Genomic DNA, 19,234 nt, shown 5'->3' on the forward strand with positions numbered 1-19,234 from the left:
CCTCTTAATTTATTTGGAGAGAACAGTTCACCTTTTTAAAAAGTGAATATGACTAGGTAGGGCATGTTAGGCTGGCAATATCATTGACTTCTTTTGTTCCAAAATGAGGTTAGGAGTGCTGAGCAAAATTGGAGCACTTAAAGGATTACATCCTAGGGAGTGATAATAGACATACAAACAAAATCATTCATGAGTAATGATTGTAAGACTCACCCCCTGGGATGGTTGTTGATACTTATAAAAGTCAGCTAGGTTTACTGACTTGGCTCAACACAAAGTCATGGATTGCTATTATGACATCAGAATACTACTCCATATTAAATGACAGAGCAAAGGGCTGGAAAAATGAGGGAGACAGGCAGGCTGAACAGGAGGCAGAGAAGTGAGTGTAGCCTAGGCAGGTTCCAATAATTCTTTTTTTCCAGGAAAGTTAATTGACACTGAATATCTCATGCCAGGTCTAAATTATTGAGAAATTTGTCTTTTCCTTTAAAGCTGATTAAGCAGCAGTCTCTCTTCAAAGCTGATTGGTCAGGAAATATAACAGATGCCAACAGATGCCAACAGATGCCAAGTCTGCAGGGCACTCTGCTAGATGCTGTAAATAAAGGAAACTAGTTTTTCTGCACAAGATGTTCTTTTTTCCTGAAAGGTTCGTGAGTTAGGGACCAAAGAAATCAGGCTTCACGGGTTGAAAGGAGCTATAAAATTCTGCTAGACCAGTCCCACAACTAATGAGCGAGTTATTTCTTTAACTTCTCCTGTAAGTGCTCATTCTATTCAGGCTTATCATTTCCGGAAATGGAGATCTGTCCTTCCTGAGGAGTGGAGAACGGTCCTGGTTGGTGACAGGTGTTAAGTCTTGAGTGGGAGTTAGGAGGAGGAGGGCCACACTGGGAACGACTTGCCTTGGGCTGCTTGCTGCTCTTTGGTGAGCTCTGGGGCCTCCTTGGGGACTAACCCTGGACGGACCTGATCCTGAGGGAGACTTCACAGCATTGCCAACAAATGCTCTCTTGGCTGAAAAGCTGATTTTCCCTTGATACTTGTGTTTTACGAATTTTTACGTTAGACAAAGACTTAGCTCTTTGTGATAGTTGTCCCATTGTGAATCATTTTTTCCATTCTCTTATTAATTCGTTTGTTTAATAAATTTTTTTGATATTTTTAAATTAACTAATTAATTTAATTTTCTTTTCTTTTTTTTTTTTTGGTGAGGAAGATTGGCCCTGAGCTAACATCTGTGGCAATCTTCCTCTATTTTGTATGTAGGACACTGCCATAGCATGGCTTGATGAGCGGTGTGTAAGTCTCACCCAGGATCCAGACCCTCAAACCCTGGGCCGCTGACTAGGGGTCTAGTACTGGAGTCAGGTTTTGAACCTAGTTCTTTCTGACTCCAAAGCCATTAAATTATACTGCCTCCCATGCCCAAAGCAGAATAAATTTGATGTCTAAATGGCCACTTAACTCCAATTAGCTCTGCCCAGATTTTTCATGTACTTCAAGGAAGAGCCTTTATATTGACTCTTGATCCTGAGTTTAATTGACCAGAAGACACTGATAATCCCATGTAAAAAAGTTACTCATTCAAGTAACTCAGAATATCCACCTGTATTATGTTCTAGCTCCAAAGATAACTTGAAGGGAATTACTTGAACAAAGATGTTATTTTGTTTCCAGAATGAATGATAGGGAGGAGATTATACTAGAGTTCTTACGGAATCTGACCTCCTGGGACGGCTCTGATTGTTTCAAAATTTATGTTCTGAAAGTTGAATTTAATTTTTTCCCTGAGAGCTTCCATTCATTGATTTATACACTGAGAGTTGCATACAATTCAAATTTCTCTTGGGTGACAATGCTTCAAATTATTTATAGTGGCTTTCCTAGGGTTTGAATTGGAAGTGTAGTATAGAAAGAGCTGAGTCAAGGGCTTCTGGTTAAACATGGCAGGTTAATCATACACTTAAAAAAAAATTATTTTCCTGAGATCACATTGGTTTATAACATTGTGTAAATTATTATATTTACAGGTGTACATCATTATATTTAAGCATCTGTATAGACTGCATTGTGTTCACCAATCATAAATTTTGTATCCTCTTCCTCCCCAAACTCAACATATGTGACAGTAATAAATTAATAAAGATATTAAGCCACTAGGAAACAACAAGTAAAAGAAGGCAACAGTGGAAAAAAGATTTTTTTTTTTTTGTGAGGAAGATCAGCCCTGAGCTAACATCCATTCCAACCCTCCTCTTTTTGCTGAGGAAGACTGGCCCTGGGCTAACATCTGTGCCCATTTTCCTCCACGTTATATGGGACGACGCCACAGCATGGCCTGATAAGCGGTGCATCGGTGCTCCTCCAGGATCTGAACCCAGGCCGCCCGCAGTGGAGTGCAAGCACTTAACCACTACGCTATGGGGCCGGCCCCGGAAAAAAGATTTTATCATAGTTTTGGGAGAGGGAAAGCAAATAGAACAGTGATAACTCATTTAGCAACTCAGAGAAAATGATAACCTAAGGACCAGGAGAGGGCATTTCTGACAACATGGGAAGAGAACCTCTTGGAACAGTTCCCAGTACTGTTGAAAGCTGGAGAGAGGCCCATGGCTGAAAATGAGGAGATGTGTTCAGAGTCTAGGTACACGCATTTGATCCCCAGTTCTCGTCTCCCACCCTGGGCAGCCAGGGAACTCTCTCTTCCCTCACCTTGATAAGAGTCCAGAGGTTTATTCTCCAGAGAAATTGAATCAGTGAGGCCTCAAACGTGGTACACCTAATAAGTGTACAGATATAGGTGAACATCTTCTAATTGAACACGGGGTGGGACCCAACCCGTTTCCCTGCTCTGTGCCTAGAACACCACACCTTCCTACACTTTCCCTATCTTCATACTACCAGGAGAGTCTTCTTTGAAAAAAAAAATTCTTTAGAAAAAAAGTGGTGAGTTTAGACTATTTGCACGTATTGTGATTATAGGTTTCTTTAGATTTGTTTTTGTCTTCTTATTTTGTTCATTGTTTGCTCTGTTTTTCCTATGCATTCTTGCTTTCAATGGATTGATGGTTTCATTATCACTACCTTTTCCCCTCTTCTGTTGGTTTGGAAGCTGTAACATTTCCCTCCCTCCCTCCCTCCCTTCCTCCCTCCCTCCCTCCTTTCCTTTCTTTCATGGTTACTTTTAAATTTTAACATGAATAGTCCGAAATTGTTCAGTATCTCTATCCTCCTTCAAAACAATACAAGTGCTATAGAAAACCTTCACTCCAATCACTCCTCCTCTCACTGTTGACCATATTTTAGTTCTTCATTTTCATGTTCCCACCCAAGTTTTATTCTGCTAATGCTTGTTTATATTTAATCATATATTGATCAATTTCTTTGCTCACCACTCTTTCTTGGCTCTTATTCCTTCCTTCTAGGTTTAATTTCCTTCTTCTTTTTTTTTTTTTTTTTTTGTGAGGGAGATCAGCCCTGAGCTAACATCCATGCTAATCCTCCTCTTTTTGCTGAGGAAGACCGGCTCTGAGCTAACATCCATTGCCAATCCTCCTCCTTTTTTTTTTTTCTTCCCCAAAGCCCCCCAGTAGATAGTTGCATGTCATAGTTGCACGTCCTTCTAGTTGCTGTATGTGGGACACGGCCTCAGCATGGCCGGAGAAGCGGTGCGTCGGCGTGCACCCGGGATCCGAACCTGGGCCGCCAGTAGCGGAGTGTGCGCGCTTAACCGCTAAGCCACTGGGCCGGCCCAATTTCCTTCTTCTTGAAGTACTTTCTAAAATAGTCTTTTACTAGGATAGTCTATAGGTGGTAAATTTTTTGTCTTTGCCTAAAATGTTATTATTTGCCCTCATTCTTGAATTATTAACTAACTGGAAACTGAAGTATAGGTTGTCATTTTCTCCCAGAATTTTGGAATTATTCCATTGTCTTCTGTCTTCTATTGGCCTGTTGGAGAAGTCTGCTGTAAATCTAATTGTCATTAATTTGTAGCTAATATCTGTTCTCTCTGAATACTTTTAAAGTATTTTATTTATCTCAGGTGTTCTGCAATTTTATGTAGTATGTTGATTTTTTTACTTTTCTGTCTAAGGACTTATTGTACTTTCTGAATCTGAGGATTCATGTTTTTCACCAGTTCTGGAAAATTTTCAGCAATTATATCTTCTCTCTTTGCCTCTTGTGTAGTCTTGCATGCTTCTTTTCCTTTGGCACTCATATTGGATGTATATTTGACTTTCTCTTTCTATCCTTCATCTCTCTTAACCTCTCTTCCATGTTTTCAATCCCTTTATCTCTCTATGCAATATTTTAGATAATTTCTTTAACTGTCTTCCATATTTATCATCTTCTTCCTCAGTATCTATTCTGCTGCTAACAAATTCATTGAGTTTTTAATTTAAATTAATTTAATTTTCATTTCTTAAAGTTTTTGGTTCTTTTGTCAATATTCCTATTCTTTTTTATATTATCTTATACTTATTTTATGTTTCTAGTCTCCTTTAACTTGTTTAATTATTTAAAACCTAGTTATTTGATAGTTCAAGAGTTCTACATCTTAAATTCTTGAGAATCCAATCCTGCTGTTCTTGTATCTGCTGACTCTCTTTCCTGGTGTTTACTTTGGTAGTTTGTAATTTTTGATTGTGAGCGCATCTTTAGCAGGGCTTTATCTGTGAATGTCCACATGGCCTGGGTTGAGGGCTTGGCCCACCAGAGAGATTTTAGATTTGTTACAGCTAGGTGTTCCAGGGGTATCAGCACTCCAGGAATTTATTTATGTTAATTTCTTAGCATTTGAGTTACTAGTACATGATGGAAGTAGAAATTCAAATCCTGTCAGGTACATGGTTACAAATTCTTAAGAGAAACTCTTTCTTTCCCTCCCAACCACACCTGCCAACACCCATACACATTAAGAGTTTCACATCACTTTATGCCAGTGCATGGATTTTTTTGTTTTTATTTTATCCTCTTATTTATTTTTTTTTTTCACAATGTAGACTTTCTAATATTCTACTTTTATGCAGGGTCTCAAAACCAACTCTCTTCCTCAAATAGGCAAATGGCTTGTCTCTTGTACTTATGGACATTCAAACTCAAGTTCTTAGGTCTTGGGGTAGAAATGGATTGTCTCTCACCACCTCTCACCAATTGTTTACAGCTTTGGTTTTCAGTTCCTAACTTTTTTTCTTCTTTCTTCCTAGGGGTTTCTTTTACTTTTATGGAACCCAGCTATTCATGTAAAAGGAGGCTTATAATCCAAAATGTCTGTTTTCTGAGAGTTTTAATATTCTGTTGTTTATTTACCACTAGCCAAAATCGATAATCCTCTTTATTTCTTATGCAGAGCCATTTAATCATCTTATAATGTCTAAAAACTGACCCACCCCCTCCCCGGCCAAGGCTAGCGAGCCTCGTCTTTTTATCTCAACTAGCTCATTAAAACACGTTTCTAAACAGAGACAACATTCCCCTTCACCACCCTCTACACTAGGCAGATTATTCTAAATTTAATTTAAAAGTGTGACCATATGAAAATTTTCAAGACATTAAAAAAAAAATGACGGAGGGGAGGACTTGCCCTAACAAATTTTAAAATATGCTATAAATCTACTGTAATTACACATTATAGTACAAATATAGGATATAAATAAATCATTGAGGCAAACATGGAGTCAGTAGTCTTTTCTGTCCAAATCCCAATGAATGGTCTTATATATCTCTTGGGTTAGGCAACCTCCCCTGAGGTCACTGATTTATATCACAAGAGAAAAGGTTGTCTCAGTTCCTATCAACTGATTTACAACTGTTTTGGAACAATGTCTGCTTAATTAAAGAGTGCCTATACTCATTTGTATCCTGATGTTATGCTTTCATGGATTGACTCAATGGAAAGGCATTCTATTGTTGCATTTTTAGGATCCTTTCCTTGTATGAACATTAATTAAAGAGCAAATTAGTAGCATGAAATATAAGTGAAACCCACATTAGCTATTTTTTAAAATTAAAACCGTTAAAATTTGACATACATCTAAGAGCTTTAGGTATGCAAAACCCCATACTAAATTGGGGGCAAAGGAAGGGTAGTGATGCGTAAATATGGAAAAGGAACCGAAAGTTTAATTGGCAAACTAAACACGGAAACACGATGACAATGCAAAATAAACTAAAAACTTTTGAGAGAAAATTTGAATACTAAAGAAGCATGAAGAGAGAAAGGTGAAGGGGATCAGGGAAAGCTTTTTTGAGCAGTTGAATTTGAACTAGCCCTTGAAGAATGAGGAGGAGCTTGGCTTAGGAGGGAAAGGAGCATTTAGACTGAGGGCAGAGCATGAGTCTTGGAGATATAGATGAGTGCGGCTTGGATAGATACTAAAGATAGTACAGTGAGCCTGGGGCGAGGTGTGAGCAGTAAGAAGTAGACCTGAAAAGGTGGTCTGGACGCAGATCAAGCAGGGTTAGCAGGGTTCAGTAGAAAGAACTGGGCATAGGCTTAAGGCCTGGTGCTGCCACTCATCTACTGTCTGACCTTGAGCAATTTTCTCAAATCTCTTTACTTTCATTTCTTCATCTGTAAAATGGAGATGATAATGTTTATCATACAGATTTTTCCAAGGATTTATCCAAGGGATAATGCATATAAAAGACATGTTACTAAGTAGGCATTTAATATTCTTTGTGCAGAGGTGAGAACTCTGTTGTCTAAAAGAAGTAGGGGAGAAGTGCGAGGTTAGAGGCAGGGCGATCAGCTTTTTAAAAATTTTTTTATTTTTTCCAGCTTCGTTGAGATATAATTTATGTCTAACATTGTATAAGTGTAAGGCGTACAACATAATGATTTGATATATGTATATATTGCAAAATGACTACCACGATAAGTTTAGTTAACACATCCATCATCTCACATAGCTACATTTTTTTTTTCTTGCGATGAGAACTTTTAAAGTCTATTCTCTTAGCAACTTTCAAATACACAATACAGTATTGTTAACTATATTGGTCATGCTGTATATTACATCCTCAGAACTTATTTATCTTATAACTGGAAGTTTGTAGCTTTTGACTACCTTCACCTATTTCCCCTTCTCCCTACCCCTCGCTTCTGGCAACCACCAATCTGTTCTCTGTTTCTTTGAGTTTGAGTTTTTCAGTTTCCACATATAAGTGAGATCATACAGTATTTGTCTTTCTCTGTCTGACTTATTTCACTTAGCATGATATCCTCAGGGTCCAGCTATGTTGTTACAAATGGCAGGATTTCCTTCTTTTTATGGCTGAATAATATTCAATTGTGTATATATATATATATACCACATCTTCTTTATCCATTCATCTGTTGATGGACATTTAGGTTATTTCCATGTCTTGGCTATTGTAAATAATTCTGCAATGAACATGGGAGTGCAGATATCTCTTTGAGATAGTGATTTCATTTTCTTCTAATATATACCCAGAAGTAGAATTGCTGGATCATATGGTAGTTCTATTTTTAATTCTTTGAGGAAATTCCATACTGTTTTCCATAGTGGTGTACCAATTTACATCCCCACCAACAGCGCACCTGGGTTCCCTTTTCTCTGCATCCTCACCAGCACTTGTTATTTCTTGTCTTTTGACAATAGCTATTCTAACGGGTGTGAGGTGATATTTCATTGTGGTTTTGGTTTGCAGTTCCCTGATATTTGGTGATGTTGAGCACCTTTTCATGAACTTGTTGGCCATTTGAATGTCTTCCTTGGAAAAATGCCTATTCAGGTCTTTTGCCAATTTTTTTATTTGGATTGTTTGTTTTTTTGCTATTGAGTTGTATGAGTTCCTTATATATTTTGAATATTAACCCTTTATCATATATGTGGTTTGCAGATATTTTCCTCCATTCCACAGATTGCCTTTTCATTTTGTTGATCATTCCTTTTGCTGTACAGAAGCTTTTTAGTATGATGTAGTCCCACTTGTTTATTTTTGCTTTTGTTGCTTTTGCTTTAGGTGTTATGTCCAAAAAATCATTGCCAACAATGTCAAGGATATTTTCCCCTATGTTTTCTTCTAGGAGTTTTATGGTTTCAGGTGTTACATTCAAGTCTTTAATCCATTTTGAGTTAATTTTTGTGAGTGGTGTAAAATAGGGGTCTAGTTTCATTCTTTTACATGTAAATATCCAATTTTCCCAGCACCATTAATTGAAGAGACTGTCTTTTTTCCATTGAGTATGCTTGGCTCTCTTGTCAAATATTCATTGACTGTGTATGCATGGGTTTATTTCTGGGCTTTTGATTTTGTTCCATTGGTCTATGTGTCTGTTTTGGTTACTATAGCTTTGCAATATAGCTTGAAATCAGAAAGTGTGATGCCTCCAGCTTTGCTTTTCTTTCCCAGGATTGCTTTGGCTATTCAGTGTCTTTTGTGATTCCAAAAGAATTTCAGGACATTTTTGATTTCTGTAAAAAATGCCATTGGAATCTTGATAGGGATTGCATTGAATCTATAAATGGCTTTGGGTAGTATGGACATTTTAACAATATTAATTCTTCCAATCCATGAACACAGGATATTTTTGCATTGACTTGTGTCTTCTTCAATTTCTTTCATTGATGTCTTATAGTTTTCATTATACAGATCATTCACCTCCTTGGTTACATTTATTTTGAAGTATTTTATTGGGGGAGATCAGCTTTGAGGCTATGATAATAAATTTGACTATTGATGAAAATGAAATCAAAATATATTTGAGCTATACCTCGTTTGTTCTTTTATTGATTGATTGATTGATGAGAAAGATTGGCCCTGAGCTAACATCTGTGCCAATCTTCCTCTATTTTGTATGTGGGACGCTGCCACAGGATGGCTTCATGAGTGGTGTTAGGTCCGCACCTGGAATCCAAACCTGTGAACCCCAGGCTGCCAAAGCAGAGCGCGCGAACTTAACCACTATGCTACTGGGCCAGCTGCCCTTGTTTGTTCTTACTGCATAGTAAAAGGAGGAGGAGGAGGAAGTGGAGGAGGAGGAGAACAGCTGAATTGAAACAATATAGGGGCAGAAGGTATTTCTTTGAGAGAAAAGAGGCCTACCTTTATTGAGCACCTGTCCAAAACAATCTATCAATCATCTTGTCACTCAAAGATGTTTTTTTCTCATATCAGCTAATGCCATTATTGAACCCAACCCCTTAAGCTAGTATTCATCCCCCACATTCTAATAGTCATTTAAATATATATCTCTAATACCTCATTTCCACTCTTCCTTCTACTGAACCAGTTCAAACCGTATCATCTTCTGGATTATTGTGAGATCCTTAAAGCTAGTCTCCCCATTTGGAGTCCAACCCCCTTCTCTTCACCCGCCAACTCCTAACTATACTTTAGGTCTTAGCTCAAACATAAATTCCTTAGAGAAAGCCTTTAATAATCCCTCAGACCAGATTGGGTTCTTCTTCTGGTTCATGACCATAGTACACTATACTTTTCCTTTGTACCACTTGTAAATGCTATAATTAAATAATTGTGTGTGTGTATGTGTATTTTGTTTGTTTCCCTTCTCAATAAACTGTCTACTCTATGAGGGTAGGACCAATGTCTATGTTATTCAACACTGTATTCCCATTGCTTACTGCAGGGCCCAGTACATAGTAGGCTCTCAGAATTTATTTGTTAAATGGAATATATATAACTATATATATAAGTTTTTACCTAATTCCCTTTTCTGTTCCAGGAACACATCCAGGATATCACATTACATTTAGTTGTCATGTCTTCTTAGGCTTCTCTTGGCTATGATAGTATCTCAAATTTTACTTGTTTTTGATGTCTTTGACAGTTTTGAGGAGTATGGTGAGGCATATTATAGGATGCCCCTCTACTGGAATTTGTCGGATATTTTTCTCATGATTAAACAGGGGTTATAGGTTTACAGGAGGAAGAGCACAGAGGTAACATGTCATTCTTATCACATCGTGTCAAAGGTACATAATATCAACCTCATTTATCACTGTTGCTGTTGACCTTGATCAACCGGGTGTAGTGTTTGTCAGGTTTCTCCACTATAAAGTTACTCTTTTTCCCCCTTTCCCATACTCTTTAGAAGGAAGACACTGTGCAGCTCACACTTAATAAGAGGGGAGGTATGCTCCCCCTTATTCTTACATGTTTAACTAGAATAAGCTTATTATGTATCTCTCTGCAAAATCTGTATCAAGGGTGCCCCAACCTTTAGTTAAGAGCTATGTTTCATCTCCTTAGATGCTGGAGATCACCAAATGAAGGACAGCAAAGTATCTGGGCTGACCAGGAGAAAGGAAGAATGCCTCTGCCTGAAGTTTTCCCTTCTCTGCTGGAAATCCAAAAAACTAAGAGTCAAGTATAACAGTGGCAAACACTATACAGTTCTTCTGAACAAGATTTTGAGACTGACAGTCTGATTAAGACAGTCTTCCTGGATTTGAAGATCAGCTCCATTATTTTCTGATTTTTATTATCTTGACAAATCCTTAACCTCTCTAAGACTTTTTCCTCATCTACATAATGGGGGTAATGACGGTATCTACCTCATAGTGTCGTTGAAATGATTTCGGGAGACAACACATATGAAATCCTTTACATTTAATAAACAAATAATGATGCAATGAGGGTATTTGCTAATATCAAACAGATGTATCTTTCCTGCCTACAAATCATGTTACCCTCTGGTTCTCCACTCTGTGTCAATGGCATGCCTTCCTTCATGGGCTATTGGGTACTGTCTTGAATACAGCTTGGCTTTTAGATCTCAGCAAGGTAATAAGTAATCTCGAGAACCTTGTTTTGTTGAATGAGGAAAAGTTAATTCGAAAAGCCTTTCTTTGCATATTCATGGCAAAACTTGGCGGTCTGAGTATTTAAATAAGCCAGAGTGTAGATAGAATGGCTCTATGGTATAAAGGCGGTTCCTGTGAGACAGGAAGGGAAGGAAAAAGGAGGAATCAGGAAAGGGGATGAGAGAAGAGGTAGAGAGATTCAGATGTTGAGATTGTAGTGAGGATGCTTCCTGGTCTGTAAGAGGAGACCCAGTCCTGTGTGTCTCGGTCTGGGGTAAGACACTGGGAACACCGTTAGAAGCTAAGATAGCTTGAGAGAGAATTTGAGACTGTCTGGGTTGATGTTCTGCTTCTCCCTGTTGGCACCCTCCCAGCCTTGCTTTGGTAGGCTGGAGGGAAGAGACAGATGGGCTCCAGAGAGCATTCAGCTGGTCCTTCTTGTGGCATTCAAGACCCCGTGAATGATGCAGAAGATAGCTGAGAATTAAGTCACTGTGACGGTCCAGGGTTTGCTATGCACGAGCACGGTACAGGAGTGCCATGGCAGGGGCTGTATGGTGGACAGCCCAGAGCTGGGAGCAGGAAGAGCAGAGACTCACAAGGACCAGTGCAAGGCCAGCGGGGGAACCCAGTCAGCAGAGGGAGTTTGCCAGGCTCCCTGGGAACAATTGTCCTGCAAAAATTTTCTCGGAGGACAAACCATTATTGCTGTCAGTGGTGGATGAAGCTGGGACAGAAGGCTGTGCCCAAATGTTAGATGAGAAACGCCACTCCCGGGGCCGGCCCTGTGGCTTAGTGGTTAAGTGTGTGCGCTCCGCTGCTGGCGGCCCGGGTTCGGAACCCCGGGCGCACACCGACGCACCGCTTCTCCGGCCATGCTGAGGCCGCGTCCCACATACAGCAACTAGAAGGATGTGCAACTATGACATACAACTATCTGCTGTGGCTTTGGGGGGGAAAAATAAATAAATAAAATCTTAAAAAAAAAAAAAAAAAGAAACGCCACTCCTCAACCAGGGGTCAGCAGGAGGCAGCAGAGCACAACAGATTACAAGTGCCTACCCTGGCTGACAAGACAACTAAAGGTGCCTTCCAGACCCATCCTGGGAAGCGAGGGGGTCAAGGGACAGACCAAGAGAGGAGGAAAGGAGCCCCAATGCTGAGTCTGAATTAATTCAATAGTCACCTAAAAGAGTCTAATATATATATATTTTTTATGTGTGTGAGGAAGATCAGCCCTGAGCTAACATCTGCTAATCCTCTTTTTGCTGAGGAAGACTGTCCCTGGGCTAACATCTGTGACTATCTTCCTCCACGTTATATGGGACACCACCACAGCATGACCTGACACGCGGTGTGTCACGTCAGTGCTCGCCCGGGGTCCGAACCTGGGCCGCCAGCAGCAGAGCACGTGCACTTAACTGCTACACGACCGGGCCCGCCTCTAAAAGAGTCTAATTTTAAACAGGAATCCTTTTCTACATATCTGCACCAGTTTTTGTTAGCCTATTTTTTATTAATTTTTTTTTGTGTTAACCTGTTTTCCTTTTTAAGCCTTTCTTTTTTAAATCTCTTTAAATTTCTTTTCCCAGTTATCTTGTTTTGGAGTTCAAGTTTCATTTTACAAGCTTCATGAGCCTTGAAACCATTTTGCTTATTTTTAAACATTTGGATATGTATCACATTTTAATAAAATAATCCAATCTTTGTCAATATCTTCAGCAAAAAAAATTCCTATATTTGTTGGTAGTTTTATTTTTAAAACTAATCATTAATATTGTTTGTCTTAATAAGCAAAGATGTGTCTGAATTTCCTATTCTGAGTAAAGCCATCAAATATATTCACGTGCTTGTGCCTCTAATGAAGCAAATCTGAAAAGAATCAAATGTGAATATATAACTACAAATAGAAGCATAATTAATAGTTTCTGATCATTTGCCTCTACTAGGAGTATTAGCACAGTTTGATTATTGGCTATAACTCACACATTCAGATAATCCTAGTATTTTCACTTTGTTATTTAATATCTCCTTTTTATTCCATGGAAATGTGGCTTTCCTTTTGACGCTAGTGTTTATAAATAAATGAGAGTTGGAGTCCTGTGTTCACTCATGTGTTCCAGTTAGCTGTGCTTTGGCCCATGGCCTCAGCTATATAACTCCTAACTAGTTATGGTGGTTTTAAAATATGTCTACAAATTCTTAGATATTCCTCTTTTCAAAAGGGACAGCCTAATTCCCTCCCCTTCAGTGGAGGCTGGACTAACGACTCACTTCTAATGAATAATATGGTGGAAGTGACAAAGTATGACTTCTGAGACTAGGTCATAAAAGGCATTGTTGCGGGGGCGGCCCAGTGGCACAAGCGGTTAAGTGCGCGTGCTCCGCTGCGGCGGCCCGGGGTTCGCTGGTTCAGATCCCAGGCGTGCACCGATGCACCGCTTGGCAAGCCATGCTGTGGCGGCGTCCCATATAAAGTGGAGGAAGATGGGCACGGATGTTAGCCCAGGGCCAGTCTTCCTCAGCAAAAAGAGGAGGATTGGCAGATGTTAGCTCAGGGCCAATCTTCCTCACACACACACACACAAAAGGCATTGTTGCTTCTGTTTGCTCTGTAGGACCACTCACACTGGAGAAGCCAGCCACCATGTCATGAGGACACTCAAGCAGCATGGAGAGGTCTACATGGCAAGGAAGCACCAGCTTGCCAGCTAGGTGAGTGAACCACTCCAAAAGCGGGTCCTCCCAGTTCTAGTCAAGCCCTCAGATAACTGCAGCTCTGGCTGACATCTTCACTGCAACCTCATGAGCAATTGGAGCCAGAACTACCTCGAATTGCCCACCTCTGAATTCTGGACTCACAGAAATTGTGTGAGATAATAAATGTTTATTACTGTTTTAAGCTGCTGAGTTTGAGTAATTCATTTTGAAGTAATAGATAAATAATACACTAGCTTTCTCACAAATATATACCATTACATATAAAAGGATTAGGAAAAAAAAATGTGGCTAAATTGGCATTCTCATATCATCATTAAGACAGCCTTGGATGCAAGTAGTACTGAGGTTAGATCTTACATCTTCATTCTTAGTGAATTTCTCTTTTCTTAGCAGTTGCTGTGGCTAAGTATTTTAACTCTGGTGTTTTTAAGTAGCTTGGCTTATTGGTGGTTGACCATACACTAGGTAAAAATTATGCTGTTTCAACAAGGGTGACCAATCAATTATAAGAAGGTGTGGCTTTGGGCTCAGATCTATTTTCCTAATATTTTTAGTCAAAGAAAAATACATCTGCTCTGCTGTGATATTCCCCAAAACACATGCTAGACTAAGAAAAGACAAACAATAACAAAGAAACCTAAGAATATCTCTATACGTTTTGGTTCAGGCAGATATTTGCGAGATGAAGGCCCAAAATAACTGTTAAAAGTTATAAACACCAACGTTTTCCAGTTTTAAAATCTAGTTACAAGTGTTTTAGGTATTGTGGAAGGGTCAAGTTGGTTTGTACAACTCTAAAACCAAACTGGACCTCTTTTCCCCTCTCCAAGTTGATCTTCCTCCAGAGACTCCAATTTCAAAACTTACCTTTTTGTTTGTAAAACATTCATTGTTCTATTAATCAGTCTCTCAATGTCTTCATGAATAGGGTCCCATAGGGATTCAAGAGTTCCTTTCTTGGACAATCTGGCGCTGCGAAAACCTGCAATAAGCTCCAAGATGGTGGTTGTTGCCAATTGGGCTCAGATTACAGTGAGCGAGGTACCCAAAGCATCTTCTTGAGCCACAGTCTTCTAAGAACTGTATGCAACGATACAGGCACCCAGTGAGTCTCAGAAAGGGGAAAAATAACTGGTTTTTCCAAGAATATACAGAGGTTAGTGTGTGTCCTAGAACATCAGCAAGATAAAGACTAAGTCTTATTTCAACTTAAATTGACTCACTGTATCCAGGAAAAAAATGACCGTTGAGTGGCACTCAAATCTACAATGATCTTTCCCCTCACCTTGGGGGATTAAAAACAAATGACAAGCAGGTTAAATTTAGACTTTGGGATTTTTTTCACTCCTGTCAGCTCCAGTTCATAATGTATCAAAGGGCAGAGCTCGCCTCTGGGCATTCTCGTGGAGTCTTCTACACTCTAGGCTCCCCCACCAGCAGGATGCTGTAGTAACCCCCAGATGTCTGATGGGATGCTGCTGGGTATTAGAGGAGACTGCCTTTCCTCCAGGTTAACAGAAAACCTGAGATGAACTGCTCTATATTACAGATGGACTTTCTGTTGTGGTTTTTTAATTTAGGAGGTAGGCTGAACATTACAGAAAGACATTTGTGCTAGTGTTACTGTGATAAATTCAAGGCTGAATACAAAAAGCTCTCTACATGACTGCATACCGGTAGCATCCTTTTCTGTTTTTAGCTCTTGGTCCAGAAAAGAAGAGAGCAAGAATTTATTCAATTACAGCTTCTTTTAAGACTTTTTAATTACATGACCAGAAAGCTTTATTTTTTGTAATAAAGCTTAATCATGTAATTAGTTTTTTCCCCAACATAGTTCTAAAGCTTGAAGATTGTAATTTTAAAAATAAGTATTGGCCAGAGCAGGATAATTTAACAGAAGATAGCATCTTGCCCTTTCCTAACCTAAAAGTGTTTGTATAAACAGTTATTCTATCCATAAGTTGGTACCCTAGAAACACAAGGCTAATTTTTACCATGATAAAATGTGTCCAATAACTGTAAACAAATACGATTTTACTTTGGAAATTAACTGTTAAACACATGTCTATATTTAACTATCCAACAAAATATGTGCTAAAACCAGTTTGCTCTCCCATGGTCATAACGGCAAATGATAATGTCAATGACCAAGTAGCATAGATCTCATGCTAGAAAAGCGAATGACAATTTACTCGTTTTGCCTTGAACTGTATTTGTAGTTGTCATCCTTTATTTAAATATTAAACAGCTACTTTCCTCCTCCAATCCCATTCTATGAAATTCAAGTGGGTTTTGGGTTTTTTTTTCCCCCTCTCTGCTTTCTCTTGGAAGGCTATGTAAGACACTCTGCTGTCCAGAATAGGCTAGATCTAATTCTTGATCACTTCAGAAAGGCTACTGTGAACTACTGAGATTTTTTTGAAAGATTCCGTAATACCATTTTTAGATAAAACTTGCTTATAAGCTCTCTTCAGCCACGGTTTCTCGGGTGGCAGGGCACCGCTCTTTGCCCTGAAGATCTGTTTAAGCATCGTGAGCACATATAACACACTGTCCTATCTGCTCCAGATGCTGCCCATTCATGTTGGTTGGTCTGGAACCTGTGACACTCACCACAGCCCTTGTGCTCTCTGAAGGTGCTCTGTCTTCCCTTCAAGAGGCCTGCCCCTCCATGACACATCACCAGACACAACATGGAGAGGAGAGCCTGATGGGAGCATGCGCTGAGTGCTGGCTCTGCAACCCTCTCCATCACTCACCTCTCCACCTCAGTTTCCATTCAAACACTTAATAACACCAGTACCTATGGCATCTGTTGCTGTGAGGACTAAGCGAGACAATAAATGTTAAATGTTGGGAATGGTGCCCAGTACACAGTAAATCCTCAACGAATGTTGGCTGTTACTATTATCGTTTAAGCTACAATGACATGCTCACATACAAATATGGAAACATAGATCTGAGACTAATGGCAGAGTTATTAACGACACACAACTGATGTTTTAAAATCTGAATTAGACATTTTATATTCTAAAACACACACAAAAAATCTGTACCAATTAAATACAATAAAGTTGAAAGGGATGATATAAATTACAGTTTTTCTTTTTTTAAACAGACAATAGTAAAATACTACAGTCAGCTCACTATACACAAAAATCATGAACAGCAGCTTTTCATTAAAGTCTCCAATATCTTACTCATTTACTGATGCTAAGAACTTAAAGAAAACAGGTACAGCAGGCTGTACACATTCTCTCACTCTCACAACACATTTATTGCTGTACATTCAGACCAATTGTACAGGCATCTACAGAGTAGGTACATCAAGTACCTTTGTAAAAATTTCTGCACACATAATCCTTCAACATCTCCATCAGTAGGAGAATTTTACAGACGAAGACATGGACAGCAGGGTCATCTGGAGTCAATCATCTCTTGCAAATATGGTGAAGTGGGCACCCGTGAACTTTATAGCTCATTCCATCTCTTCAGCATTTTCCAGAATTGAGTAAAATAACAACAGCAAAACCACACCACAACAAAACCTACCAATCCAAAATAAAACCACAAAAAGACAAAAACCAACACCCCCTCTCCCTCCCCAAACCCAACTCTTGGTATTTCCTTGTGTTTTCTTACAGTAATACTGCTCTCCGCATTCCACTGGCCTGGCTGGGCTGAACCAAGGTCTAAGAAACGCTGGAGTCAGAGCCCCAGTCATTGTCAATGGTTATAATACAAGGTCGAGTCAGCAGGTAGTGGGCCAGGTGGAAGACCAAAGAATATAGCTGTGAGATTTTTCAGTGTGCTTATGAAACAGAGGACAGAGAATGGCAGCATGTGGCCTGGTAGCCAAGGGGAGTTGGCACCAAACTTGCAGTCAAACATATATGTACACATGGAACAAGAGGGGACAGTGAAAACGTTCAGTCTTATGTAAGTTCTTTGGTTATAAAGAACGGCCTTCTGTAACCTTTTCTGCAAAGAGGGATTTGCAACCTCATTCTTAGGCAATCAAATCTTTTTCATCCACTAGTCTATAAGAGATTGCCCAAGTTGCTTTGTAACAAAGTCTAGTACCTTATGATTTTCTACAAACCATTTTTATCTGCATTTAGAGCGCAGTCTTGTCTGTCTCCAAGCAGACATACTATAGATACACATTTCATATACATAATATATATTATTTATAAAAAAAAATTAGAGCATTGACTCCAGATTCTACAGTAAGAATTGATTAAAATTGTACAAGAATAAAGTTTGTTTGAATCTGTGGAGGTTTCTACACAGTGTAGAAGTATAGTAAGTGCAAACAAGAATACTGCCACTTAATTGATCCAGGATTTTCGGTTGTCTGGCTTTCTGGAAAAAGCCAAGGCTGCCGATTCACCCGAGTGACAAAGTGCTGCTTCTCCCCGCTTGGGAGGTGAAAGGAGGTGGCCCCAGAAACACAGGGCTTCTCCGCTGGTCTGAGGTCTGGCTGGGCCGCAGCATGTTTATGGGACTGGCGCTTTTAAGAGGTGACCGGAACAAAGATGCCATGGCCTGCGGAGGAAGTCCTTGCTGCCTTTCACCGTGTGGTTGTGCTCCCCTGGAATGCAGAGGCTGGTGAGTTCAAGCTCCTGTCCCCACCTGCCCTCCCCACCCACAGGGACCACCCCCAGCCAAAGTGTACCCACCCCATGCTCACCCCACACAAGGGGCTCTTCCTACAGGGACCCACAGGATCTGGTTTATTATGGAATCCAGCTCTAGGATTTACACCATACAAGGGAGAAACTTAGAAGGTAAAGCTTCTAGGAAAAGCACTGACAGTAAGACCCAAGGTTAAAGTTAAAAAATGTTATTTCTGGGGCCAGCCCCGTGGCTTAGTGGTTAAGTGCGCGTGCTCCGCTACTGGCTGCCCGGGGTTCGGATCCCGGGCGCGCACTGAGGCGCTGCTTCTCCGGCCATGCTGAGGCCGCGTCCCACATACAGCAACTAGAAGGATGTGCAGTTATGATATACAACTATCTACTGGGGCTTTAGGGAAAAAAAAAGGGGGGGGGGTGGAATGTTATTTCTGGGCCCCCACTCTACCTTATATCAAAGTGAGAACAAACGTCAAACTTCAGTACTTAAAAAGTTCTCCAACTTTAACACTGTCAAAGCAACTTATTACAACCAATATAACATGGGGCCGGCCCTGTGGCGTAGCGGTTAAGTGCGCGCTCTGCTGCTGGTGGCCCAGGTTCGGATCTGGCGCGCACTGATGCACTGCTTGTCAGGCCATGCTGTGGCAGTATCCCATATAAAGTGGAGGAAGATAGGCACAGATGTTAGTCTAGGGCCAGTCTTCCTCAGCAAAAAGAGGAGGATTAGCATGGATGTTAGCTCAGAGCTGATCTTCCTCACACACACACACACACACACAAAAAACCAATACAACAAAAATACTAAAGAAAAGGAAAAATCACCGTAATCCCACATTACCCTGATACAACAAATATTTTTGTAAATTCCACTTTTAAACCAAGACGTTTGGGAGGAACACGCTATTCTGGAGCCTTTCGAAAGCAAAAATCAGGTATTGTTCCTGTGTGTTGGGTTCTAAACAACCCAGGCAATGAAACAAGAGGGGGGATTGTTGCCCTTCTTCCCTCTTCTATGGGTCGTGCTTCTCACACCGCAGCCCTCAGACACCCCACTTCATATTACCTCAGCGCAGG

The 19,234-nt window shown here is 40.0% G+C and overlaps 1 protein-coding gene across 5 annotated transcripts in view; it reads right to left on the bottom strand.

Moving 5' to 3' along the window:
- Positions 1-16,518: 16,518 nt before the first annotated feature.
- Positions 16,519-19,234, bottom strand: part of KIF13A (kinesin family member 13A) — a 196,498-nt gene continuing 193,782 nt past the window's right edge. For all 5 annotated transcript variants that reach the window (XM_087438063.1, XM_087438060.1, XM_087438061.1 and 2 more), the window contains one exon: positions 16,519-18,117. In XM_087438063.1, the coding sequence (XP_087294189.1) occupies positions 18,097-18,117 (21 nt within the window). In that variant the 3' untranslated portion in view covers positions 16,519-18,096. The remainder of the gene's footprint in view (positions 18,118-19,234) is intronic.

The sequence above is a fragment of the Ceratotherium simum genome, chromosome 13 (genome assembly GCF_057802395.1).
Source record: "Ceratotherium simum simum isolate JZ-2026a chromosome 13, ASM5780239v1, whole genome shotgun sequence".
NCBI lineage: Eukaryota > Metazoa > Chordata > Mammalia > Perissodactyla > Rhinocerotidae > Ceratotherium > Ceratotherium simum.